At 54.9% G+C, this 25,241-nt stretch overlaps 6 protein-coding genes across 6 annotated transcripts; 2 read left to right on the forward strand and 4 right to left on the reverse strand.

Annotated features, from left to right (window-relative positions):
• Nucleotides 1-612: 612 nt before the first annotated feature.
• Nucleotides 613-3,684, forward strand: E0L32_009672 (uncharacterized protein; the record flags this gene model as incomplete). Its single annotated transcript, XM_031144661.1, has 1 exon — nt 613-3,684. The coding sequence occupies one exon, from the start codon at nt 613-615 to the stop codon at nt 3,682-3,684; it is 3,072 nt and encodes a 1,023-aa protein (XP_030990565.1).
• Nucleotides 3,685-4,153: 469 nt separating this feature from the next.
• Nucleotides 4,154-5,467, reverse strand: E0L32_009673 (uncharacterized protein; the record flags this gene model as incomplete). The annotated part of the gene is made up of 1 exon (XM_031144662.1): nt 4,154-5,467. One exon carries the CDS (start codon nt 5,465-5,467, stop codon nt 4,154-4,156), a length of 1,314 nt encoding a protein of 437 aa, XP_030990566.1.
• Nucleotides 5,468-6,404: 937 nt separating this feature from the next.
• Nucleotides 6,405-13,154, forward strand: E0L32_009674 (uncharacterized protein; the record flags this gene model as incomplete). The annotated part of the gene is made up of 8 exons (XM_031144663.1): nt 6,405-9,090; nt 9,143-9,374; nt 9,739-9,964; nt 10,030-10,281; nt 10,333-10,452; nt 10,506-11,147; nt 11,200-11,769; nt 11,826-13,154. The coding sequence occupies 8 exons, from the start codon at nt 6,405-6,407 to the stop codon at nt 13,152-13,154; spliced, it is 6,057 nt and encodes a 2,018-aa protein (XP_030990567.1).
• A 124-nt stretch (nt 13,155-13,278) lies between these two features.
• On the reverse strand, nt 13,279-16,738 carry E0L32_009675 (uncharacterized protein; the record flags this gene model as incomplete). Its single annotated transcript, XM_031144666.1, has 4 exons — nt 13,279-13,518; nt 13,580-13,687; nt 13,788-14,601; nt 15,462-16,738. 4 exons carry the CDS (start codon nt 16,736-16,738, stop codon nt 13,279-13,281), a joined length of 2,439 nt encoding a protein of 812 aa, XP_030990568.1.
• A 2,114-nt stretch (nt 16,739-18,852) lies between these two features.
• E0L32_009676 (uncharacterized protein) lies at nt 18,853-20,127 on the reverse strand (the record flags this gene model as incomplete). The annotated part of the gene is made up of 4 exons (XM_031144667.1): nt 18,853-18,905; nt 18,963-19,294; nt 19,383-19,802; nt 19,976-20,127. 4 exons carry the CDS (start codon nt 20,125-20,127, stop codon nt 18,853-18,855), a joined length of 957 nt encoding a protein of 318 aa, XP_030990569.1.
• Nucleotides 20,128-21,569: 1,442 nt separating this feature from the next.
• On the reverse strand, nt 21,570-23,255 carry E0L32_009677 (uncharacterized protein; the record flags this gene model as incomplete). The annotated part of the gene is made up of 3 exons (XM_031144668.1): nt 21,570-22,105; nt 22,452-22,652; nt 22,874-23,255. 3 exons carry the CDS (start codon nt 23,253-23,255, stop codon nt 21,570-21,572), a joined length of 1,119 nt encoding a protein of 372 aa, XP_030990570.1.
• Nucleotides 23,256-25,241: the final 1,986 nt, after the last annotated feature.

Below are 25,241 nucleotides of genomic sequence, written 5' to 3' on the forward strand. Positions count from 1 at the left end.
CTCCCAGTAAAACCGCTGGAATGCGCACTGAAAACAAGGTTGGGTCCCCAGGGCCCGGAAGGCATGCGCAACGGGAACTAAGGTAAAACCAGTCGCAACCGGAATGTGCAAACCCTCAAAATCGCAACTCACGAAATAGGACAAGAGAGCAGCATTCGAATGATAAAAAAACCCGTCTCCTTGTCAATTCAAATTACTTCCTCAATCTGTTGAGCTTGGTGTGTGTGTTGGCAGTCGAGGCCATTGGCCAAATGCAGCGGGTCGCTCCAGGGGTCACGGCGCAATTGGCCTGGCAACCAATATCAACAATTCCCATGTCCAGGTGCAACGGCCGAGTGACCTCGCCGTGATAACTCCAGAGGCCACGAGACAAGCCAGTCACATCACCCAGTCTGCAAAACAATTCTCCTGACGACCGAAGACGACCTTGCATTTGCCAGCGAAGCCCTGCATTTTGTCCTTTGTCCCTCGAATCATCTTGACAGACTGCCCCCAGCCAAGCTGGTTGCCGTAGTGCTGTCCTGCTTGCGTTTGATACTCTTACCGCCAGTTTGTACATATAATATCTAAACTCCTGTGAAGGGCATATACTGCCCTCCCAGTCCACCCCCCATGGCTCGACTTACCGCTGTGGACAACGACTTCAAGATCCATGTTGACGAGTCTTGCCTGAGTACACCCATGGAGGACGACACCCAAAGCTCCCTTTCCAACAAGGAAAATGCCCAACCGGTCGAAGAGAAGTCCCAGAGCATAGAAACAGAGCCCACTGCACCGGCGGTGGAGGAAAAGGAGGAAGAGACAGCCGAGGCACCTGTCGAGGAGTCTGCACCTCCACTAGTGGAAGACAGCGAGCCTTCGCAAGAGGAGCCTGAAGATGCGGCACGTCATATCGAAATGGCTGCCGAGGATGACACGGTGAACGACACTGCCGATAGCGCTGTGGATGATAGCAATCCTATGGGCTCTGACGAAGAGGTCGACCAAGGTGGCGAGGAAGACACACCAATCACCCCAGACGACGAAGCCGGCGAGGACAACGAAGACAACGAGGACACACCGCGGCCTTCTCAACCACCAGGCGATGGAGAAGACTCGGCCGACACGGATGTCGAGGAGCAAGAGTGTGGATTGCAGCGAAAGCCCTCTCTACGGACTGAAGCTCTGATCCATGCCGCTGCAAAGGCAGTCGTCGCGCAGCTCGAGGAGCGGGATAACCCCATCGAGTCCATTGAAGAAGAGGACGAGGAGGAGGGTGCGGATGAAGAACAGGCTGCCGAGGGCGATCAGTCCATCCTGAGCCATACCTCCAACGGCACGTACGATGCAGACGGAACAGAGATTTCGCACGATGCAGCCTCTGATTACAGTCGCCGTAACTCGGGTGACTCACATCTTGCTGCTCCCAGCGCTCATTCAGCCGAAGATGTCGAGGGTGGAGATGAAAGCTCTCGTCATGGGGGCGATGACGACGTCTTCAGTGACCGAAGCGCCCGGAGCTCACTCGGATCTTTCAGCAGCGGTGAAGCAGAATCTCGAAGAAAGTCTGACGACACAGTGCACCGCAGTGACGACAGATATTGTCGGCGCTCACCCCGAGTCTCTGGAATCTCAGACATCTCCCAGTACGAGAAGGAGGAATTTGTGCCGGCTGCTCGTGGTACCCCTCGCCCTGCCTTCAGAACACCTTCAGATGTTCGCGCCATCCAAATGTCTTCCCCAGCACCATCCATATTCTCCTCCCCTCGATCTGGGAAACGCCACACAGGTCATTCCTCAATGAGTTTCCCTACAGTCTCGCGCCTCGGGAGTCCGACTGTGTCTGCGCAGTACTCTCCCAAGGGGAGATCAACGCCCACACGATTCACAGTCAAGAAAGAGGCGCCGCTTGTGTTGCTCCACGTTACTCTCCTGCCACTCCGCTGGATTTGGGGCGGCGTGATCAACGGCCTGGACCACGTCAAAGGACTTGAGCATTACGAACCCAGCGAGCAGATGAAGAACCTCCATAGCGCCTGGCGACAGCTTCAAGACCGTGCTGGCGATACCGTATTGGAACGTGGCATTCTACTTCCCCACCCGCAAAACGACTATGAGGTTCTCGAAGAACGTCTGCTCGAAGCCTTGGAGCTTCCCCTTCGGCGACGAGCTCGTATTCTAGAGTGTGGCCATTACCTAGGGCCGTCGAATGTCATGACCCCCGAAGATGAGGACGATATCGATAGTGACGATGACTTCACATCTCAGGCTGTTCAGAAGCGTGGCGATAAACGCCACTGGTGCCACACGTGTCGAAACGAAATTCGGTACGAGGAGTTGGGCGAAGGAAGGATCTTCCGTGTCAAGGTATTCGCCAGCAACGGCCTGATGAAAGCTGGAGCTTGGGAAGCCTGCTGGAAGGAGATGGAGCGCATTGACGTGGAACTGGAGCCGATCTTGGACCCTCAGCTGCAAGGCGAGATCGAGAAGCTCGCCTCTCTGTTGCAGCAGCTGGACGAGCAGCAAGACCACGAGGAAGAGACGATGGAGATTAGCCAGCACGAGCTGCCTCCTGCTGAACACGTCCGGATGGACCGCTCGCCCCCTCCGCTACATGCCTCGCCCGTCGAGGCTCCGGCGACTACCACAACTGATGTGGATGCCGCCCGGCGCCGGCGAGACGAAGAGCGTCTACGGGAGATCTACGGCCACACCCCGCCGCCCCCAGAGCGGCACGAGGCCACGTCATCACCGCCAAGGCACCCCGACAGCTACATCCCACCCCCATCGCCTCCGTCGCCTAGCGAGCAGGCATATGAGCGACGGGAGACCCGACGCCGCTCGTACCAGGGGGCATCGCTGCCCGAGCTGGCCCTCGAAGCGGCCAAGGTCTTGCTCCAGGACCGCAAGAACATCGCCATACTCGTCCTCAGCGTGCTCATCATGATGCTCGTCGTCAGGACGGCGCCTGCGCCGCCCGCGACCGCGGCCGACAAGGAGGCGGAGATACTGCGCGGCCTGTACGCTCGGCACCAGCAGTCGGAGCAGGAGTACGTGCCGCAGCTCGCGGTGGAAGCGAGCTCGCAGCTGCAGCCACAGCTCGAGAGCACCTCGTCGCTGTTGACGGTGGCGGCCTCGTTGTCGCAGGTCACTGCAGCCACTGTTCCGCCTGCTGCCGAGAGTGTTAGCGCCGAGGTGCCTCGCTCGGAAACTGCCAGCGAGCCACCAGTCGTCGATGAACACACCGAAGCCCGCAATCCTTGTGAGACACAATCCGTGCAGCAGGTTCCTCAGTCGGCGCCGTCGCCCGAACGGGATACTGTCGAGCGGAGCGTTGTGAAAGTGTTCGAAACCGTGACGGAGACTGTCAAGGTCACTGCTGCGTCGACAGAAGCGACCACCGACACGAGCACTGCCGAGTCGACCCAGAGGACGCCTGAGCAGGTGGTTGAGACCGTGACGGAGACACTCCGGGTCACTTTGACAGAGTCAGTTCCTGTGCCCCAGGGGACAACAATCAATGATCCCCCCGCGGCAGAAGAGCCGCTCGCTGCTGTAAAGGAGGAGGCCAGTTACATCGAGTCGCCTCGGAGCGAGTTGGTCAGCTCGACTGAGAGCAAGGCAGCGAGCCAAGAGCCGGAGACCACCCTTTCGACTGAGACCGAGCTCCCCGAGCCAACGATCGTTGCTCATAAGGAGTTATGAAATGCTAGCCACGCCAGTGGTAGCTGGGAATGTCCAACGCAGATATACTTGTATAACGGGATATGATGATGGGTTCAAGGATTAATGAACGATTCTTTCTCTGTTTCTTTCTCATCCTCTCCAAACTATACCTCTAAATGTTCATGAAAGCCTTTAGCGTGTTGTTTTTACGTCATGGTAGATAGAATGGAGATACCGAGTCGCACAAAAATTGATAGCCTTTTCTGATACCATACTCTTCGTCCCGTCTTTCGAGCAGATCAAGCATGGCTCGCCATGCTGAGTAGTAGGGTCTTTTGGTGATATCTAAATATGTAGTAGCCCCCCTAAGAAAATGCCCGTGATGCAACCAGCAACCTTCCAACCCCAGAAAAAAACCAAAGCGTGACATGACCCCGTCCAGTCCTGTCCTGCAATCTAGACCAATGATGCCAACACAACGCCAACCCTCTTTTTCTCCTCGCAGGATCTACTCGTCTCTCGCCGGTGCTTTCTCATAGCTCTCCTCGACATCCTTGCCTTTGCCAAGCTCCTTCTCCTTCTCGCCCGCTGCCTCCCGCGGGCTCGCGAGCGGGCTCGTCAGCCCGCCGATGCTGCCGTTGACGCTGTCCGCCCGCCCGTGGCCGAACGCGCCGCTCCGCACACTGGCGCCGTCGCCCGCCACACCCGCACCGCCGCCGGCCAGATCGCGCTTCGCGTAGAAGCTGTTCCGCTCGCTCGACAGGATGCCGCCGGTGGCGCTGTAGATGCTCGTGCGCTCTGTCGTTCTCGTGTGCTGCAGGCCCGGGGTCACGGGCACGCCGGTGCCGGCTCCGGCGCCGTCCATGTTGGCGGACAAGACGGACAGCGGCAGGCTCTCTCGGCTGCCACCCCAGAGGGACGAGGGCGCGAGGGCGCGGACCGAGGCATCCGTGTCGAAGGAGCGGCGGCGCCTCCGCTTGCTCGACGACGCGAGGGTGAGTATGGAGGCGTTGTCGGTGAGCAGGTTGTTGGCGGTTGCGCTTGCGTAGGTGGTCGGGTTGCCCGGCGTGCTGCCTGACGGGGTCAGGTGGGACGGAATAGCCGAAGCAGGGGTATTAGGGAAGGGCTGGTTGAAGTGTATGACCTGGGAGCCGCTGTGTTGATGATGTGAGCCGTTGGTCGTGCTGGGTGCGATCGCGGTATTGGGCCCGAGCGATTGTATGGTTGTCAGCGTGGTCGTCAGAGACCGCACGGACGGTGCGGGAGACGAGAATGTGCTGCCTTCCCCTCGTCTTGACTCCAGTCCACCGTTCGCTGTACGACTCGTGCCTGCTACCGACGAGGCGGCATGAGACTGCGCTGCAACCGAGCGAGATGCTTCGTGGTCTGTAGAAACTGTCGGGGCCATGGAGCGTGCTCCCGCGGTCGGCGGCGCATGGCCATCGAGGGAGGACCGAACCGACTCGCTCCGGCCCATCGAGGTCGCGCTCGACGTCAGGGCGCTTTGTGCCGTAGAGAAGGATTGATGGCTGTCGTGGTTCTCGTTGCTGCCGTTGCCGAGCCTGCCGGACTGGGGGTATGGGTTGTTCTCCTTTGCGCCTCGCTTCTTGGACATGCGCATCTGCGGGAGGTTGCGCTTGGTGTTGCTGCCATGGCGCCCGGGCTCGCCGGAGGACCCGCCCTTGAAGTTGGTGAGCTTCTTGACCCAGGTGGAGAAGGGCCGCCTCCTGCCCTGGCGGTCTGGTCGTTCTAGCAAGCTGTCAGCGGTGTTTGAGAGTGGGAGGTCGTCATGTCGACGTGATGAGGATGCGCCCTGAGGCATGATGGCGTGACGACAGTGTGGTGGCGGCTTGCAACGAAAGGAAGGGGATATAGGTGTGAAGAGGTGGGTAGGAAGGGCAGGAGTAGCCGTACCTTGAGCTGTTGTCTCAGTCATGGCCATTCCTACGTGGTCTCTTCGCTTCGCGGTTCGCGACAAAGGTCCCTGCCGGTGTCTTTCTTCCCCCCAAACAATCAGCCGCAGCCTAGTAGAAGGCAGTCCTGGCAAACAAGTCTAAGACACAGGCGGGCAGGAGAGGGCAGGGGGCGTGGGGGTTTCAAGGCTTCGGCAAGCAGGTATAACAAAGATATGTCTGGCTTGGGATTGAAACGAAGGTCATCAAAGTGCGGAGAAGCTTCACAAGGGTCTAGACTCTAGGGACAGAGAAAGGAAGGGTCCACGGTGTTGGATACGCCCGGTTTAAGTTTAGCACAGTCGGTGGAGAGGGCATCTGGTGCTGGGCCGGATCATGGATGGGGATCACCAAGCTCGCGAGCTTCGCCTAAATGCTAGCACCTGAGGCTGAGAAGTGGACGAGACAGCACCCAAGTTGGGGGTCGGTTAGGCGCCTAGGTGGGTTTCTGGGGGGGCTCAAACAGTGCCCACTAAATCATTAAGGTAGCTTCATCCCCGACCACGTGACGTCACTCACGATAATATCGTTGCTCGACATTCACGGATGGCCTACCAGTGCCTGGCGAGGCTGTCATAACGATCGCCTATCTCGACGGTGGAGTCCTTTTGTTTGCTTTGGAGCTTCTCGCTCTCGAACGTTCATCACTCGCTTGTACCAATCCAGCCGAGCCAACTCAAGAGAAGCAAAAGCTCTATTTGCTACTCCCAAAGCCTTGCATCACAGCATCACACAATTCCTCAACGCATACTCTCCTTTTCCTCCAGCTAGTTTAGCTCCACCACTCGAGATGAAACGTCTGAGAAGATGTCTATCAAGTTGCTGCCGGAGGACGTTGTCGCCCAGATCAGATCCTCAGCCGTCATTACTTCGCTAAACTCCGTCGCCCTTGGTCTCGTCCGGAACGCCCTCGACGCAGAGGCTACGAAAGTCAATGTCTCTGTTGACTTTTTACGAGCGAACTGCTCTGCCGAGGACAATGGGCTCGGAATTCCACCAACAGACTTCTCAGAGGCCGGCAACCTAGGCAAAGCATATTGCACTTCAAAGCATCCCCGCTCGCCAGATAACTTCGGGAAACATGGTGTCTTCTTGTCTTCGGTTGCGGCCTTGTCGTTGGTGACCATTACCTCTCACCACCACTTGTACAACTCCCACAATTCGCTTAGTATCCATGGCTCGCAGACGATTATCAGGCATACCTCAGCATTGCCAGATCAGAGAATCTTGACATTTCCACACGGCACGAGAGTCACCGTCCGAGATCTTTTCGGGAGCATGCCTGTTCGTGTCAAACAGCGAGCTATGACCGCGGAAAAGTCCGGATTCAGCAGGGAATGGGACAGTTTAGTCATGTCTATGATTGCACTCATGCTTGCATACCACAAATCCGTCACGCTCCTTGTCCGCAATGCAACGACTCAACAGACGATGTCGCTGCGGAGCTCTGGCCTGGACCACGATCCAAAATCAGCTTCAACAAGCACATCAACCAGTCATGTTTTACGCACAATCAGTTTGTTGAAGCAAACCTGTCTGAGCGACTTGGTTGATGGGAAGCACTGGGTTCCGGTCAGGGCTGCATCTGCACTTGTTCGCCTTGATGGATGTGTCGCTTTGACCCCTGTTGCAACAAAGCGTATCCAGTTCATCACTGTTGGTAACGAGCCTTTGGTAAATGATGGGCAAGCTAATATCTTGTTCGACGAGATCAATCGGATATTTGCCAGCTCGGATTTCGGGGTGATGGAGGAAGTTGATGCCGTAGATGAACCTACCCGGGACAACACAGGCCAGCTGTCCAACAAGGAAATGCGTGCCAGGAAGGGAGTCGACCGTTGGCCGATGTTCCATCTCTCCATCACCTTGGATGGCAGCGAGAAAAGCAGAGCACATGTCATTGATGACATTGTGGATGGAAGCGAGCGTAGCCTCGCGGGCCTCCTTGATCTTATTGCAGCAATGTTTCACGAATTCTTGAAAAAGAATCACTTCCGGCCTCGGATATCCTCCCGGCACTCCCCAAGAGAAGTTGTGTTAGCAAGTACGAGGACCTCGTCCATGAGATTTTCACCGGATCGCGACGATTTGAGCGCGCTCCCCTCGGATCACGGAGGCACAGCGCAAGTTTCAAAGAGCACAACATCACAGCGAGCCCAGTCTTCATCGAGGTCCATTAGCTCAAATCGTCTACGGTCTAGAACGAAAAGCTCTAGAAGGGCTAGTCGTTCCGAATCGCCTTTTGCAATGTGGGCGCTTGTGAAGTACGGTCGGTCTCGAGACAGCGGGACCAAGTCCGAAAGCGACTCCGTGCCTCCTAGCAAAAGAACTAGCGCAAAGAGCACAGCAGATGCCATGGAACGCATGACCTCGAAGTCTCCTCGTCTTGTTGCACCGACGGGTCACCTTCTACGACGCCCCTTTGACACCGAGGCGCACCTTGTCCCAGCGGGCGACGACTCTCGTCCTTCATCACCACACAAAGCTGCAGATAAATCTGAAGCTGGTCGCTCACATTCGGAAGGCTATTTGACGTGGACAGATCCTCTGTCGAAGGTCAAATCAGTCATTGACTCAAGAACCGGATTCGTAGTAAAAAATGATGGGGGGCCGCAGCGAACAACAAGAGTGCAAACAGCTTCAAGAGAATCTGGAGGAAAGACCCTGACGTGCACCGGAGCCAGTACGCCATCCTGGCTCGCAGAAATCCAATCGACCTGGAAAAATCCAGTATATGAGAGTTCCGAACTACCGATTCCACGTATCGCCGAATCATTTGGCGGTCTAGGCACTGCGAGCGGGAAGATTATTCGACCTGGGAAACTGCTAGAGTTCGATAGTGTCGGCGAGCAGACAGCAATGTACATGGAGAAGCACATATCCAAGGATGCACTGCGCAGAGCTGTCGTCGTAGCTCAAGTGGATCAGAAGTTCATTCTCATTAGAATCCCAGCAAGAACCAGCTCTGACCAGCATCGAGAAGAGAACGCCGACTTGATGGTTTTGGTGGATCAGCATGCAGCCGACGAAAGATACAGGCTTGAAAGTCTCATGCAGGAGTACTTCTCATGCGAAGAGGGTGAGCAAGACAGATTCGAGGCACGGACAGATGTTCTTCAAAGGCCACTTGTCTTTGAGCTGCCGAGACAAGAGTACAAACTCTTGACGCAATATCGAACCTATTTCGAGAAGTGGGGGATTGTATACGATGTCGGTATTCAGGACGTGGAGAGAAGAGAAAAGTCCAGCATGGCAACTGTCACAGTTACGATTCGCCGACTTCCTCCGAGTGTTCTTGAGAGGTGTCGCACGGAGCCCAAATTGCTCATCGAAATTATCCGCAACCAGATCTGGAAACTCGCAGAAGGCCAGCATCACGCGTCCATGCCTATGGCATCTCAGCCAAGTTCCAATGAACAGGCCTGTTGGATCTCCCGTTTCCATGGGTGCCCAGATGGGATTCTAGACTTGTTACATTCTAGATCCTGTAGGAGTAAGTAAACCCGGGCTAAGGATCAACAGACCACAAACTAACCAAAGAACAGGCGCCATCATGTTCAACGATCTGTTGTCTGCCGAACAATGCCAACAAGTACTCGACAGACTGGCTCAATGTGCACTTCCTTTCCAATGTGCACATGGCCGACCCTCTATGATACCGGTCGTGCAGCTGGGTGCTGGGGCGTCTCTGGGATCCTCTACCCTCAGCGATGATCAAAGTGCAGGAGATTTTGCAAAGGATTTCAAGCAATGGAGACAAAAGAACCAGAGAATTTTGTAAGATAGATATACCTTAAAGTTAGACTATGATACCCACCTCATTCATCAATACCTCATTACCTACCTAGGTACTCAAGTGGGCGTCTGAATAGTTGACAGAAGTTCATCAGGAGCTACCTCAATCTTAACAATCAATATCCTTGTTACATCCTTGCCCTGGAACTCAGAAGGGTTATCCCACTACCTAAATCCGATGGGCTTGATGGATAGTCAAGTACTTCTGTTAGCAGTCCGTCAACTAATCTGACCATCACTTGATACTCTATGTAACAACCTTGGAACTGCTAAAATCCTACCGAACTAAGGTTGGATCATTAACTACCTGAGGCTTCACCGGTGGGGACCAAAAACGGGCGTGCAGGTGGAAAGCTAGCCGCCACGTGTGGCACACCCAGCCACTACTAGCACCAGCGTTGGGGCACGTCATTGCCTGGACAGAACTCCAGCCCATCCCCTTCAGAACCACAAGCTCCTTCAAGCTGCTCGAATGCGCCACCTTCAAGTCGAAACCCTCGCCCTTATCAAATATACAGCACGCCGGACCTGTTGCGATTGGGTCGCAAGAAGATGTGACAATGGCCCTAGCTGTACGCGCTTCCTCAACCCCCTCCCCCACCTCAGAACTCCCAGCTAATGCATACCGGCGCCGTAGTGGAAGTCCTTCGACTTCTTTGAGGTCAGCCAGATCAAACTCGGCGACGACGAGACGAAAGCCTTCTTTGAGGGCAACGAGATATCGAGTGTATGCTCTGGCTCCGACAGCCTCTTCCTCGCCAGCCATGATGGTTATGTGCGCATTGTTGGGCCGCGCTGGACGGTCATCCGCACCTTTCAGGCACACGAGTCGGGCAACATCACGCACATGCGCCAGGTCGAAGGAACGAGTCTACTAGTAACTGTTGCGGTAGGTACAGGCGAACTCATTGACCGACTGGCGTATACTGACTTACATCAGGAGGATCTTAGCAGCGAACCTATTCTGAAGGTCTGGGCTCTGGATCGCCCCGTGAAGAAGACAGGGTTACCGACTTGTCTGAGTACGCTGCAGATCAACAATGGAAAGAAGCCATTCCCTGTAAGTGGAAATCTACGGGCATTTTGGCGTGCAGAACTGATACAGCACCGTAGATTTCCGCCTTCGCTGCCACGGACGACCTATCGCAGATCGCTGTCGGCTTCGGTAACGGCGCGGTTACACTCATCCGCGGCGATCTCATCCACGACACCGGGACGCGGCAGCGCATAGTACACGAATCGGACGAGCCAATTACGGGGGTAGAACTGTGGGTGGATTCTAAACTGACGACACTCTTCATCGCGACCACGGCGCGTATTCTCAAACTCGTCATCTCTGGAAAGGGCAAAGGCCAAGCCCCCAAGATCGTGGAAGACTCGGGTTGTGCACTGGGGTGTATGACTGTCGACAAGAGGACTGGAGATATCGTAGTAGCACGAAATGATGCGATCTACTACTACTCTATCGACGGCCGTGGTCCACCACGAGCATACGAAGCGCCGAAGGAGCTGGTATCGGTCTATGGGGACTACATTGCTCTGGTCTCACCCCCAACAGTCGCTCCCGGCTCGGGCGCGCCTGACTCGATGAGGCGACAATTTGGCTCGTCCGCAGACGCCATTTTCAACACCTCTACGTTTTCCTTGCTCGAGACGGAGTTGAAGTTGATTGCTCATACCGAGTCGTTGGTAACCAAGATCACCTCGCTTTTCGAAATATGGGGCGATCTGTACACAATTCTTCAGGATGGCAAGGTAAATATGTCGCGTCCATATATACTGGTCTATGCTAAGTCACCCTCAAAAGGTTTTCCGCTATCATGAAAAGTCGCTGCAACAGAGGCTGGAGATGCTGTACCAGCGTAATCTCTACCACCTTGCCATCGAGCTTGCGCAGAGGTCTGGAATGGATGGCAAGCAACAGAACATCATCTTCAAGAAATTTGGAGATCACTTGTACCAGAAAGGGAACTACGACGAAGCCATGACACAGTACATCAAAGCCATCGACAGTACGGAGCCATCCCAGGTGATCAGAAAGTTCCTTGACACTCAAAGGATACAAAACTTGATCGAGTACCTTGAGGAGCTCCATGAACATCACAAAGCTACGGCAGATCACACTACTTTGCTCCTGAACTGTTATGCCAAGCTCAAAGACATTGACAAGCTCGAGAAGTTTATCAAGTCTCCTGGCGATCTCAAGTTTGACCTTGATACGGCCATATCTATGTGCCGTCAGGGTGGCTATTATGAGCAGGCTGCCTACCTTGCCAAGAAGCACGGCGAGAATGACCTTGTAGTCGACATACTCATCGAGGACTCCAAGCAGTATGCCGAGGCCCTCAACTTTATATGGCACCTGGACCCCGAAACGGTGAGGCTTTCACTCTGATCGACGATATCAAAACGTAAAGCTAATGGATCTCGCAGGCATACACGTGTCTTATGAAGTATGCTCGGACGCTGATCGAGCACTGTCCTTCAGATGCGACCCAGCTCTTCATAGATTACTACACTGGCAAATTCAGGCCAAAAGTCGATGTGTTGCCTGCAGACTCGGCAGTAGTGCCCGCGGCTGGCGGCCTTGCTGCTGGTGCTGCCTCTGCGGTGCAAAATCTCACGAACCTCCTTCCACTTCCTTACATGAGTACCTCTGCGGTTGCATCTCCTGGCACCCAGGGCAATTTGAAGCCGGCAGGGACTGAAGCGCAATTGATGGTGAACCCTGAAGACCTACCACCGATAGAATATACCGCTCCTCCACCAAGAACGGCCTTTTCATCATTTATTGATCATCCTGACGAGTTCATTGTCTTCCTGGAGGCATGCCTGAAGGAGAGCAACTTGTCGGGCTCCGACAAGACAGATATCCACACGACACTATTCGAGATGTATCTGCACAAAGCATCAGAGAAGAAGGGCGAAGAGCGTCGATCTGAATGGGAGGCCAAGGCCAAGGCGCTCATCTCGGGCAGAGATCTTTCAATAGAAGATTCGAACGTCCTCCTTCTGTCAGACCTCTCAAACTTCCGGGAGGGCACGACACTCGTCAAGGAGCAGTCAGGTCTGCTCTTTGACATCTTCCGGTCCTACACCTCTGCAAAGGACACCGTGGGGGCCATCAAGGCCCTGCACAAGTATGGTCCCGAAGAACCACAGCTCTACCCAGCTGCGCTATCGTACCTCACCTCGGACCCGCGGACTCTGGAGGAAGCCGGCCCCGAAGAAATATCGTCAATTCTCACGCGTATCGACAAAGGGGGGCTCATGGCCCCGCTTCAGGTGGTGCAGCTCCTTTCCAAGAACGATGTTGCTACGATGGGAATGCTCAAGCCCTATCTTCATGAGATCATTGACCGGGAGCGGAGGGAGATTGCCACCAATCGCCGTCGCGTTACCTCTTTCAGGGAAGAGACGGACCAGCGCCGAGCCGAGATCAAGGATCTTGGGTCTAAGCCGGCAGTTTTCCAGAACACACGCTGCAGCCAGTGTTCATTGCCACTCGAGCTCCCGGCTGTGCACTTCCTCTGCAAGCACTCGTTCCATCAGCGGTGTCTGAAGGGCGGCAGCGGCTCCGAGGGCGAGTGTCCCCTGTGTGCGCAAGCCAACGCGACGATCAGGGCCATCCGCCGACAGCAGGAAGAGTATTCTACAAGACACGATGTGTTCAAGACGGAGCTGGAGAACAGCGAGGACAGATTCGGCACAGTTGCGGATTGGTTTGCCAGAGGTGTTATGAGTGTGCCAAACGCAGAGTAATTTGCTCAGCGAGGTCTTTCTTACTGAGGGCGCCAGGATGATGCTGGCGTTTGGGGGTATCGTCTAGAAGTCTATATAGATGTACAACAGATACGAAGATCCGTGTGGGGTGGCCAATAATCCATCATGGTTCCAGTCCGAAGAGCTTGTTGAACCATGTTCCAATCGCCTTGTCTGTTAATGGCACTGGGCTAGCTTCATCCAACAAGCTCCTCCAGTCGGTTATGTGGCTGAATCGCCTCTCAAGCAGTGCGCTTGACAAGGCCTGGTCCTGGCTTACGCCATCAATGCTGTCGCGGTAGGCCAGTCCGGAGAAGGTTGACTCCTGTATTTTGTCATGGCGGACAGTGAAAGTGGCGCGGAACTATCACTGTCAGTAAGCAAAGCAAAGACGACACTGCCCTCATGAGGAAGATTTGCCTCACATTCTCGGGGATACCATCAGGCAAGCGTGGTCGCTCTCGCTCGTCGCCTTCAAAAGAGTGCGTGGAAAAGGTGAATTGCGGTGTCTGACCAAAGATCCAATCCGGAGACTGTGATTTCGGTTAGTTACTGTATGAGTTTCCTCAAAGGGAAGGGCTGACGTGCCTTCAACTCCGCGATGCCTTCAGGCAGTTTTGGATACAGGGACACGTCGATGTCCTGCTCTCCAAACTCCTCATGTACGTCGCTGCGCCGGTACATGCGCTCAAACTCCTCGCGCACGCCGGCGTAGAAATCCATGGGCCGCAGGTCGACGTTGCGGATCTTGGACCGGACGCTCTCCACGCCGCGGGCCTTGACGTAGGGCTCGGCCGGCGACCGCAGCAGGCCCGATATGCTGGACAGGTTGTCCGACTGCAGCAGGCAGGTGCCGTGGTGCAGGGAGCGCAGGCGGGTCAGCTTGTAGGCCGAGCCCGAGACCTTGAAGGTCTGGGGCTGCCCCCCGCCCCCGCCGCCGCCGCCGTTGTCATCGTCCACGTCGACGACAATGTCGTGGCGCGAGTTGACGCGGGCGGCGGGCACGCCCAGCCCGCGCAGGGCGCGGACGACCATCTCGGCGTGCTTGTTCCGGTCAAAGGCCGGCGGGGGGCATATGACGCTCCAGTTGAGGTTGCCCTGGTCGTGGAAGACGGCGCCGCCGCCTGACCGCCTGCGCACCAGCCGTATGGGCTGCTCCTGTTCCCCTATCCCAGCGGTGCTGGAGCCGGCGCCGTTGCGGCGTAGACGGGCGAGATTGGTCTCGACCCAGGGGTTCTGGTTGCGGCCGATGACGACGCAGGGGTCGTTGGCGTAGCAGAAGAGGACCGTGCTGTCGGGGTGCGAGTTCTGGAGCATGTAGTGTTCCACGGAGAGATTGAAGTAGGGATCCCGGCTGCGGGAGAGGTATGACTGGATGGGGCGGTTCGGGTCTGAAAGAGACTGGAGGAAGGACGAGGATGACGGAGGAACTTGAGATGAAAATGTTCTGAAAGGGGATGAAAGAGAGCATGGTGAGAGACTCCTCCGGATAGGGATGGCGAGCCCCATCCGCACCGAGAGTGCCATGGAAGTAGTGTGTGACTAGGCCTTCTGTAGGCTTTGTTTTTCCTCTATACAGTAAACATATTTGATATGGTCAACGGGGTGAATCAGGGTTAGAGTAGAAAAGACTGTGGCTGAGGTGCGAAAAGTGGTGATGTTTTTCATTGACCTGTTAGCCTTGAATAGCCGCTTACAGCCAGACAAGCTCCCGCCAGTTGTTTCTTCAGTGATGTGGATACATGGCTCAGAGCAATATTTTAGCGTCCTTAACCACCAACCCACCCAAGTGGGCGTCTGAATAGTTGACAGAAGTTCATCAGGAGCTACCTCAATCTTAACAATCAATATCCTTGTCACATCCTTGCCCTGGAACTCGGAAGGGCTATCCCACTACCTAAATCCGATGGGCTTGATGGATAGCCAAGTACATCACTTGCCACCCCAGTGGATAACTCTGGTGAGTACCTAGCGACCCTGGACGACTCTGGCCCATGCCGTGACTTCACAGAATCGGGCATAGAATTACGATGCTACATCTAGGTAGGTAGCTCTGGATGAAACTTGCTGTCTGTAGACAGACACAAAGGTATCGGGTGGATTACTTTGAGTTTGAAGATATCTGTTCCATCTGATCGATACAAAGCTGCCCTTTCACACCTGGCCGTCAGGACTGGTGCACGAATGCTCTCTACTCAGTACGGCAGCGGGTTGAGATCAAGCCCCTCGACGGAAAACCTGAACGAGTCGTTCCTAGTGTTTTGTTAGCTCTTGTACGATCCTTGAGACAGAGGTCTATCCTCTTACCTTGAGTAGCTGCCACCAACATCAATATCCAACCTGCCCCTGATGCAGTCATCGAAGTCGACATCTGCGTAGATGATGCCGTCACTGTCTTCCCACTGCGGGCCGGCCAATACATCGCCAAAAGGATTGACTATGCATGAACCTCCCCTGCTCCAGTACTCCGTCGCTCCACCCTGTCCTCCTGCCTGTGCTCGTGCTCCAGCTTTCGACAGATGCTCCTCTCTGCACAACACGATTTCATTTCCGTCCTCGTCGAATACAGACTTTCGGCGGCCGTGCTTTCGCACAGGGCTAGCTCCGTTGGCTTGCTTTGGCGAGGTCTGCTCGTCGTCGTGAGTCGTAGGCTGGTGCTCGGAATTCTGGTCGTCGGCGCACAACACAATCTCGTTCCCATCCTCGTCGATGACCGAGCGTCTCCTCCTCCTGGGTTCGTCGTACGGCGCAGGTTCCGCCTTGTCCTGCTCGTCCTCGGGCGCCTCCGAGACCGCCGTATCCCCTCCCGCAACGGAGGCCGGCAGCTGCGGCTCCTTGGTGACGCACATGTTGGCGCTGACCACGAAGCACCGGCCCTCGATGCCGACGGTGCGCATGAGCGACAGCCACGCGTCCCTGGCGTCGGCCGTCGGCGCGAGGTACAGGTTGACGTTCTGCGCGTAGAGGGCCTGCCGCACGAGCGGCATGTAGTTCTCCCAGCAGATGGCGGCCGCGAGGTTGACGCGCACGCCGCGGATCGTCGTCGACACGGCGCGCAGCGTCGACGGCGCGCCCTGCGCCCAGACGAGCCGCTCCGTGCCCGTGGGCATCACCTTGCGCCGCTTGCCGACCATCCCCTGCCGCGGGCACACGTACACGGCCGCGCAGTAGAGGCTGCCGCCGGCGCGCTCGATGAGGCCCGTCACGAGGAAGATGCCCGTCTCGCGCGCGATGCGCTCGAGCTCCTCGCGCGTGCCGTCGCCGGCGCCCACGGCCGCGTCGAGCTCCCGGTTGACCCACCAGTCTCCGGCGCCGGCGCCGGCCTCGCCGACGACGTCGCCGAGGTCGACGGCGGACTGGAAGTAGCGCAGGTACTCGTCGCGGCCGGCCTCGGTGCGGCTGCCGATGGCGCAGCCGAACGTGGAGCCCCGCGGATAGCCGCCGATGAAGGCCTCCGGGAGGAGGAGGAGGTCTACGCCCTGGGCGGCGGCACGCTGCGCGAGGCGGGAGATGAGAGCAAGAGTCTCGGGCGTGGTGGCCTGAGTTGCTGGGGAGCAGGTGCCGAGGCGGATCTTGGTCGGCATGGTGGTCTGGCTGATAGGATATGTCGTTGAAACCTTGTTGAGTGGTGTACTCTGAGTGAAGGGCGGGACGGGGTATGTGTTTGTAAGTCTCGAGGCGACAGCGCAATCGTGTGAGCACCGATGTGAAGCTCTTATTGTCAACAATTCAGGAGAGGCAATTGCGGATTCCAAAGCAACCGCAATAGCCGCAGAATCGGACAATCTTCGTGGATCCTTGAGAAAGAAGTGGTAGAAGGTAAAAGGACTGTAGCTTACCCCGCATGTGGTGACAGAGACGCGGTCACTGGCACCATGGAAGCCTAAATAATTCACGAAAAGCCTCCACCTTCGGGATTTGATCCATAAGACACCCGGGTTCTTCTTCGGCATTGTTCTCAATTGATATCGCATGTCTGGCCTCCATCGTTATGAATGTTTTCTCATAGGATACAAAGCGTTGGAGCCGAGCACCTTGGCCACAGACTTGGATTCCACATGCTTCATTAAGTTTCGAACATTCAGTGCGAAGCTTCTCTGGCGTGTTTATGGGCGTGATGAACTGTAGCTATATACCCCAGAAGCAACAGTCATAGGTTTTCATGTTGGAAGAGCAACTTTGTCTATCTCACACTGCTACGTCTCCGCGACTCCCTAAGGATTCTAAGGCAAGAGGAAAGGCTGCAAGTTAGTCACAGAACAAGACGGGTTTGCAAGGGTGTGATGCGTGGCGGCACACCCTCGAATTGAGCGCTCGCCTGCATCGAAGTCTAGCTTTCCTCACGTCTGCCTTCCAAGGCCACCAGCCCGGATTCGTTCCCATGTTATCTCGGCGTACTAGGCCAAAATAATGGCCAGGTCTTGTGTGAGCGAGTCTCCGCGACGAAAAGGCACGGAAAGAAATTTTGCATCAAAGGATCCCGGTATATATACATAGATGCGCGGTCCGGCGTGACATAACTCATCTCTAAGCCCATCTCTGGGGTCAGAGAACCGAGGAGAGTTGGAATCAAAGCTTCGCTGGTAAATGGATGGCGCGGCGATGCGGAGGTCGGAGCCGGACCGCATGGCCGGGAAATGTGGGTCTTCCGGCGGTCTCGAATGTCGTAACTCGCAACATCTCCCATATCCTAGTCACGTCTCCTAGACGTCCCAAGACTGGTCATCCCGAATCCCAATTCCAATCCCATGGATGATATGCTAGTTCAAGGCCAATAAAACCATGTCCAGAACCCTTCTTTCCATACCGGATCTCACATATCCTTCATGCATCTCAAAGCCCGGACGAGTACCGCCTCATCAACGATGACTCCAAAAAGTAAGACCAAATATTTTGAAGTATGCCAGGCTTCAAATGAAGATTGACTTGACTTACAGGCTGGCGACAGAAGGACTTGAACCAATCGGTTCTAGATGGCGGGAGCGTCCGTTTGTAAATCAGATTATGGCGTAGCGATCCATCCAACCAGTCAGTCCTAGGTAGTGGGATAACCCGCGTGATTCTCAGAGGAGATCTATACTTTGTTAACATTGGACTATCTCCTAATGAATTTCCGTTACCTATTTTGGCCCTCTTGGGCGTCAACAGAATGAACCCCTGAGGAGTCTATCCGATGGCGCGGTGTCCGACGTCAACAAAGAGTTATAATCATCCAGCTCCAAGTCTATTGTTGATGGACTCTAGGACTATTATACAGGTCTCGTGGTGAGGAGATGTTCTTGTCGTAAAACCGCCTTCCTTTTGGTTCCCACACGGTGCCCCCAGTACTCTCAGGGGTATCGGAGCAACAAGCAGAAAAGAAAGAAAACAAGAACCAGATCCTGCCCCGGAGACGTAGATGCAACCAATGAAACAAAAAAGACAAGAACAATGATGCCGGTTTAAAGTCTTCTCCCAGAAACCAGGTCTAAAATGCAGAAAACACGCGAAGGACAAGTCCAGCGTCATCTAAGTCGTATCCTGCCAGACCTGTAAGTCTCCCTTCGATGTTTTTGTGTCCTCTAGGACTCTATCGAGCTCAAGTCGTGATCGAGCTTCTTCTTTTCCGCACCCGGTACGGACATGTGCCGGGTGCCACCATCATCATCTCACATCCATCCGGGGCACTACCCCTGCCCTTCCGCATGCCAAAAGCCGTTTATTTGGAAATTTCTACCCCTCCTTGAGCTCCGAGAACGCGTTTCAGGTCGCCTGCGCCGACTGTTAGTGGTGCTTTTGGTGGTGTGGAGAGGTTGTGGGTTGACTTACCGTAGATGGCGAACTGACCGGCGGTCAGGGTACCGACCATGAAGAGACGGGCACCGATACCGGCGAAAGAGCCACGGAGACCGAGCTCCTTGGCAATCTTGATCAGGCGGGAGGTGGTGCCCTCACCGGGGAGACCCTTGGTCTTGTTGATCTTGGACAGCATGGTGTCGGCGGGCTGGGAGACGATGGCGGCGGCGAAACCGGCAATCAGGCCGGAGCCGAGGTTAGCAACGGTCTGCATGCCGTCGGAGAGAGACTCCTTGGGGTAGACGCGGAAGACGGCCTCGGCAACCTTCTCGTAGACGACGAACTTGGTCATGGTGTAGGGGACCCTGAGGCGTGCTGGTCAGTATCATGATCTCGGGCGCCCGGCCGGCCCGTATGAACCGGCCGGGACTAAGAACGAAAAAAGAAACTTACTGCTTGAACAGCATGGGGCCGAAACCGGCATAGAAGGCACCAACACCCTCCTGGCTCAGCATCTTGCTGAAGCCGCTGACCAGGCCGCTGGCGTAGGTGGGCTCAGAGACGAGACGGATACGGGTAGCCTCGAGGGGGCAGAGGGCAATATCGGCGAAGAACTCGGCGCAGGCGGCAGAGGCCAGGTAGACGCCGGTACGGTACTGGCTGGCGGTCTCCAGGCCGACCAGGTTGATGCTCTGCTGCTTGAAGAACTCGTAACCGCCGAACTTCAGGGCACCCTGCAGGAAGTAACCGGCAAAGGTCGGGCCGGCGCCGGTGAGCAGGGCACCGGCACCCTCGTTCTGGATGATCTGGCGGAAGCCACCGATCAGACCGCGGTTGTAGGTGGCAGGGTCGAGCTGGATTCTCGTCTTGACGCTGTAGGAAGAACAATTATATCAGCATCGTCCACCCGGCTTTCTCGGTTGGTTCCGCTTGTCCGGACAAAGAGCTGAGAAGCATCCAACAGAAACTCTTCCCGTTCGATCCAACTCGCTCTATGGTCGGGACCAAAAGGTCGAAGCTTTGGGTGTGTGCAGATAGCGACTTACACATCGACGGGGGTGAGGCCACCGTGGGTGACGGAGCAGCAGACAGCGCCGGCGAGGGCGAAGCGGGAGTACAGGCCGACGCCAGACAGCGCCGGGGCGGCAGGGGCCTTGTCGGCGATGGCCTCGATCTTGGGGGAAGCGGCAGCAGCCATTGTGTCGGATGTGAAGAGGTAGTTGGGGAGAGAGGAGAAGCTGGACAGGCGGTTTCCGGGAGAAGGAAACAGACAAAACAAAAGACTGAGTGGAGTAGTCCTGTGAAGAAGTTCACGATCTGGAAGTGCGCAGAGGAGGAAGTGAACGACAGATGAAAGGGAAAAAAATTTAGGAAGGCTATGTTTTTTGCGCCTTTTTGTCCCCCCTGTCCGTTATCTTAATTCCCGGCTCCAGCAGGTTTGCCAACACGGTCCTGCGCGCGGGCCAGCACGAAATGTTTTACTCGGGTGGACTCGGATAGATGGGGAAATTTTGTTAGTCGGGCGCACTGATTGGCCAATTCCCAAGCTGATGGCCCCCTGTTCTGGGTCGCGCCGTGGCTCTCGGCATCAGATTTACCTACAAACCCGAGCCTAACAGCATCACCACCCACACAGTCACTGCGCCAACCTGTTACCTGAAGCCCGCCACTGTCACCGACCAGCTTGGTCCTGGGGCAAAGTGACTAATGCGGTGGACCCCTCTGGCTCTCTGGGAGGCGATAGTTCTTGCTGCATTTCTAGTGGTCCCTCGGGAAGGCTGTTCCTGAAAGTCGCCTGTAAACCGCCTTACCTGCTCGACGGCTGAAGAGCTTCCCGCGATCGCATTCATAGATCCACGGATGCAAGCCATCAATAACGGCCACCACCCACCGACATACATTAGGCCAGCTGTCCGGAGTAAGGGGGCTCAAGGACATAAAAATAAATAAAGATGAGGTGTACGTAAAACAGCACTCGTTATCCGTTGCCGACGTTGGTCTTGGCACGAGCACCCTGTCCCCGTCACCGATCCAGCCAAACCCACCCGTGAGCTTTCCCGCTCGTCTCATTGGCCAGCCATCAACGGCCCAAGCCCGAGATGCCGAGCACTCTCCACGGCCGCCTCGATGTGCTCTTCTGACATCAAGCTACTCAACCGCAGACAATCTTGCTCATTTTCGACTTGCCAGAAAGGGTCTCGCATATGATATGAGACGAATTCTCCCCTTTTGATAAAAATATAGACCAAATACTGGGAGGCTCACTGGCTATTTATGATTGCGACCAATAAACCATCTCAGAGATTCAGGCTGTATGTGAAGCGCTCTCCACCATCCCAGGCTTTATCTCAACATCAAGTCTACTGTTGGTCCCGGATTTTCGCCATTGCGGACATTCAGAAACATATAAATACACAAGTTGAATTAAGAGATCGTCAAGTCATGAACTAGAGGCTAAGAGTAATACAAAAGAAATACAACACGTACTCATGATCACTCCATCTCGAATAGGAGCCTGAGTACATCAACTGTACATGTGAATGAAGTATGAAGAATAGGACACTTCAGCCATCCAGCATAAAATAATAATGAGTGTGTCTGATAGCTTGGAAGAAAAAGGGGCCAATGGCCATGGCACGGTCAAGTGAACACGGGTGCATGAGTCTTCCTCGTCCGCAACGGCTCGCACTCCGTCGCAGGACAGCGACCATAGCTGTCCCTTGAACAAGCGTTAGATGTTGGCTCATATGCCAAGTCGGTCACCCCCTCCTCAAATCCGGCCTGTCCCATGGGGAAATTGTAGAAGTTGTCAAACGTGAACTCAGAACTAAAGAGCTCTCCGAGATCTGGATCCCCAAGGACGGATGTGTCAAACGACGGGGGCAGCGCTGATTCTGAAGGCCCAGGCTCCCCGTCGATATTCGGGACGGAATTTGAGGCTTCCTGGAAACCGCCACGGGCGAGTTGGAGGAGCTGTAGGGTGGTGTTCTGGAAGATCTGCACCGCCTTGTCCTTCATGATATCCTCGACACAGTTCAGCTCCCTCTCGACCTCTTGTTCAAGCTTGGATCGTATAATTGGTGGAAGCTGCCGTCTAAGGAAGTTCTCCAATTTGGCATAATGGCTCTTGCTACCGTCTTCCGCATCTGGATCTTCCGAGTATTGACCATCATAGTCTATAAGAGAGTTAGCAGACTGTTTGAAGCAGAGAAAAATAAGAGAAGTAAATAAAAAGGAAGGAAGAAAGAAAAGAAGAAAGAAGTTGAGTGAGATAGAAAGTAGAAAGGAAAGTAGAAAGGAAAGTAGAAAGGAAAGTAGAAAGGAAAGTAGAAAGGAAAGTAGAAAGGAAAGTAGAAAGGAAAGTAGAAAGGAAAGTAGAAAGGAAAGTAGAAAGGAAAGTTAAAAAAAAAGTAGAAAGGAAAGTAGAAAGGAAAGTGGAAAAGAAAAATGGAAGGGGAAAACGCCATAGATCCCAGGGAATGGAGGAGCAAGGTGTCACATTTGAAGAAGGAGAACACGCACAGGGACTTGGAATAAGATCTTCGGGGAAGAGAATTCTGTACATGTCTTCCCATTTCTGAATCTCATTAGCACCCGGTCTTTGTCGAGACTTGAGCTGTTTCTCCTGGGCCTTGTTGAATCCATCGTGCGGCTTCTCCGTCTTCAACGGGCAGGGTGTCTTGGACCTCTGGTGCTCCTTGAGCCCATCGTCGTTCTTGAAGACTTCACAGCAGCGATTACAGATGTGTTCAGGCCGAGCATGTTTGCGGTAGACATGTTCTCTTGTGGACCTGTAAGTTTCAAACACGTCAAACAATTGGGATTTGTGGGTGCTCACTTCAAGCGATGTACATTCTTCCACCCCGGACCACAACAGGTGCGTACAGCCTTGTATTTCTCCTGATTGTGTTTGAAGTAAGGGCAGGCAAGTAGGCCTTTCTTACTCTCTTCTTCGTCAGTACGAGATCGTTTGCCGCGGCCTCTTCCACGACGACCATCGTTATCGTCGTCATCGTCCTCCTCAGTTCGATCATCTTGGTCATCTTTCCGCAACCGTCGCTTCTGACCACCGGGAGGGCGTTGAGGAGCACCACCGCCCCGACCGCTGTCATTGGAACGGTCCGAGCCTGTGCTCGTGCTATCATGACCATCGCAGCCATGGGTGCGAGGACGGCAAGCTTGGTCGAGCCATTGGTTGAATAGAGGTGTGAACACTTCGACCATGATCTTATCCACGATTTCCTTCTTCTTGTTTAGCAAGGCTTGTGACGAGGTACTTGTCTTCTTTGTGATTGCATTGCCCTTGGCTCCGAGACTAGAATCCATGGATTTGGAAGTCCGATTCGCTTTTGAGCCGCTATTATCTACCGAGACGTCGTCTCTGAGGGGGGATTTGGTTCCCGATGCCGGCTCAGCAGCAGAGTTTTTTGAGCTCCTGCTGGGGCCCGACTTCCCTCTTGTGGGCACGGAGTGCTTAGTATTCCCATTTAAGTCCACACTTGGTGTGCTCGTGCCGGCAGAATGGCACGAAGATTTGGATTTGCCGTTGGTCTGTCGTGCTGGCAGTCAGCGAGGCGTTCCCCAAAGGATACAGATGGAGTGCTTGGCCTTGCCTTGTCCGTGGCTTTGGTCTTCAGCGAGTTGCCTTGACCTGGGGATTGCGCAAAGTACTTTTGATAGGAGTTATCGTTAGAGCCGACCATGCTCAGGGCGCCGGCAAAGCGGCTGCCTGTTAGGAGAGACTTTGAAGAAGAACGAATTCGTGAATCTCGGGTCCAGAGAAACTCGATGGGTGCCAGGTGCTTGATCTGTGAAGAAACGTATATTCGGCAGTATTCTGCGCAACAACTTTCGTACGGATTCAGCACCTGCATTGCATCTGCGCTCGGGGAGCACTAGCCACTGTATTTCATCATGTGTCAATCAACTCCCTGGAGAGAGGATAACGCACGATGGGCTGGGTCTCCGTTTGATTATTGAGAAGCAAAAAGAGAGTGAAACCAAGGACATGGGAAGTGGCAGGGAGCGGCTCATGGTCTCCTATTTATGCATGGCTGTGAGTGCGCATTTGCGCACAACCCGAATGGGCGAACACGCTGGAGGATGCAGCAAAGCATTCCAGACTCCCAATCATCTCATGCAGGAGATGCCTGATGCAAGTGTTCAAGTATCAAAAGGCGGAGCGGAATGCGGGCACCGTCAAGGACCAATTGTTCTGGTAAGGCTGACACGTAGGCAACCTAATCAGGTACAGTACAGTTCATGTGGTGCCGACAGCGTTTGCGCAAGTCTGACGGACAGCTCGATCACAGACCAGATCCCCAGCTGGCGCATTGGTCGTGTGTTGCGCCGTTTGGGTCTTTGCGCGATTGCGCAGAGCGCACTCATGGGCAACCCAGTGATGTCCGGGGCCTGCGCCATTGAGTCGGAGACTGATATACCACGCAATCTGCGAACTCGGCTCTCATACTATCCTGCTTCTCATCACGAATGTGCCTGTAGACCAGATGCGTGGATATGGCTGAGCATCGAGAACGTCCAGGGAATACGCGCGATGAAGGCGTAGACATGGAACGAGCCTTTGCTCAACTGCGCTTAGCAGACAGAGCTGCATCTCATGGGCATGCCATGCAATGATCAAACAGTATAAAATCAGGAGCGAGCGATCAATCGAGGCGATGGTGGAGGGGAGAGAGGGTATGTTGAACAGATCATCTCTCCGATCACACAACACCATGTCGACGAGATCAGTCCAATCGATGCAGCTTTCTGGCAATAGGTGAGTGCTTACGCTTGTGAAACCCTCGACATGATACAATTGCTGATTTACCTCCACCATATAGCCAGGTCCAGCCGCAACCGGGCCCAATGTGTGAACTCTTCCGGGCGAGCATGCCGGCCACACTGGCAGAGCGGTCAGCTGCAGGCTTGGTCGGGACAGGCCACTCAGATCGACGACAGGACCTTGCCCGTCGAGTGGCCGAACTCGGCAAGACGCTATCGGCCGGGCCAAGTAACAGGCCGCAGTAGGCAGTTGAGGCAATGGGGCCTCGGTCCCTCTTTACGATGTACCATTTGGGCTGTGCGCCAGGAAGGTCATCTTTGTGGCGTTCAATGTTGTGGTTTGGGTAATCAGAGGGAAGGTTCCATTGGCGGTGGCAGTTGGTGTACGATACGATAGCAAAATCAGAATAGGGCCTGCTACCTGGCGTCATCAATCAGTTTTTGGCAGGCTCCAGGCACGAATAACATCCATGGCTGGTATTTAATCAGATTAAGGAGAATGAAGTTCACCTGTCCCGATGTCTCTGA

The sequence above is a fragment of the Thyridium curvatum genome (genome assembly GCF_004353045.1).
Source record: "Thyridium curvatum strain D216 chromosome Unknown NODE_72_length_212992_cov_80.570197, whole genome shotgun sequence".
In the NCBI taxonomy this organism is placed as follows: domain Eukaryota; kingdom Fungi; phylum Ascomycota; class Sordariomycetes; order Thyridiales; family Thyridiaceae; genus Thyridium; species Thyridium curvatum.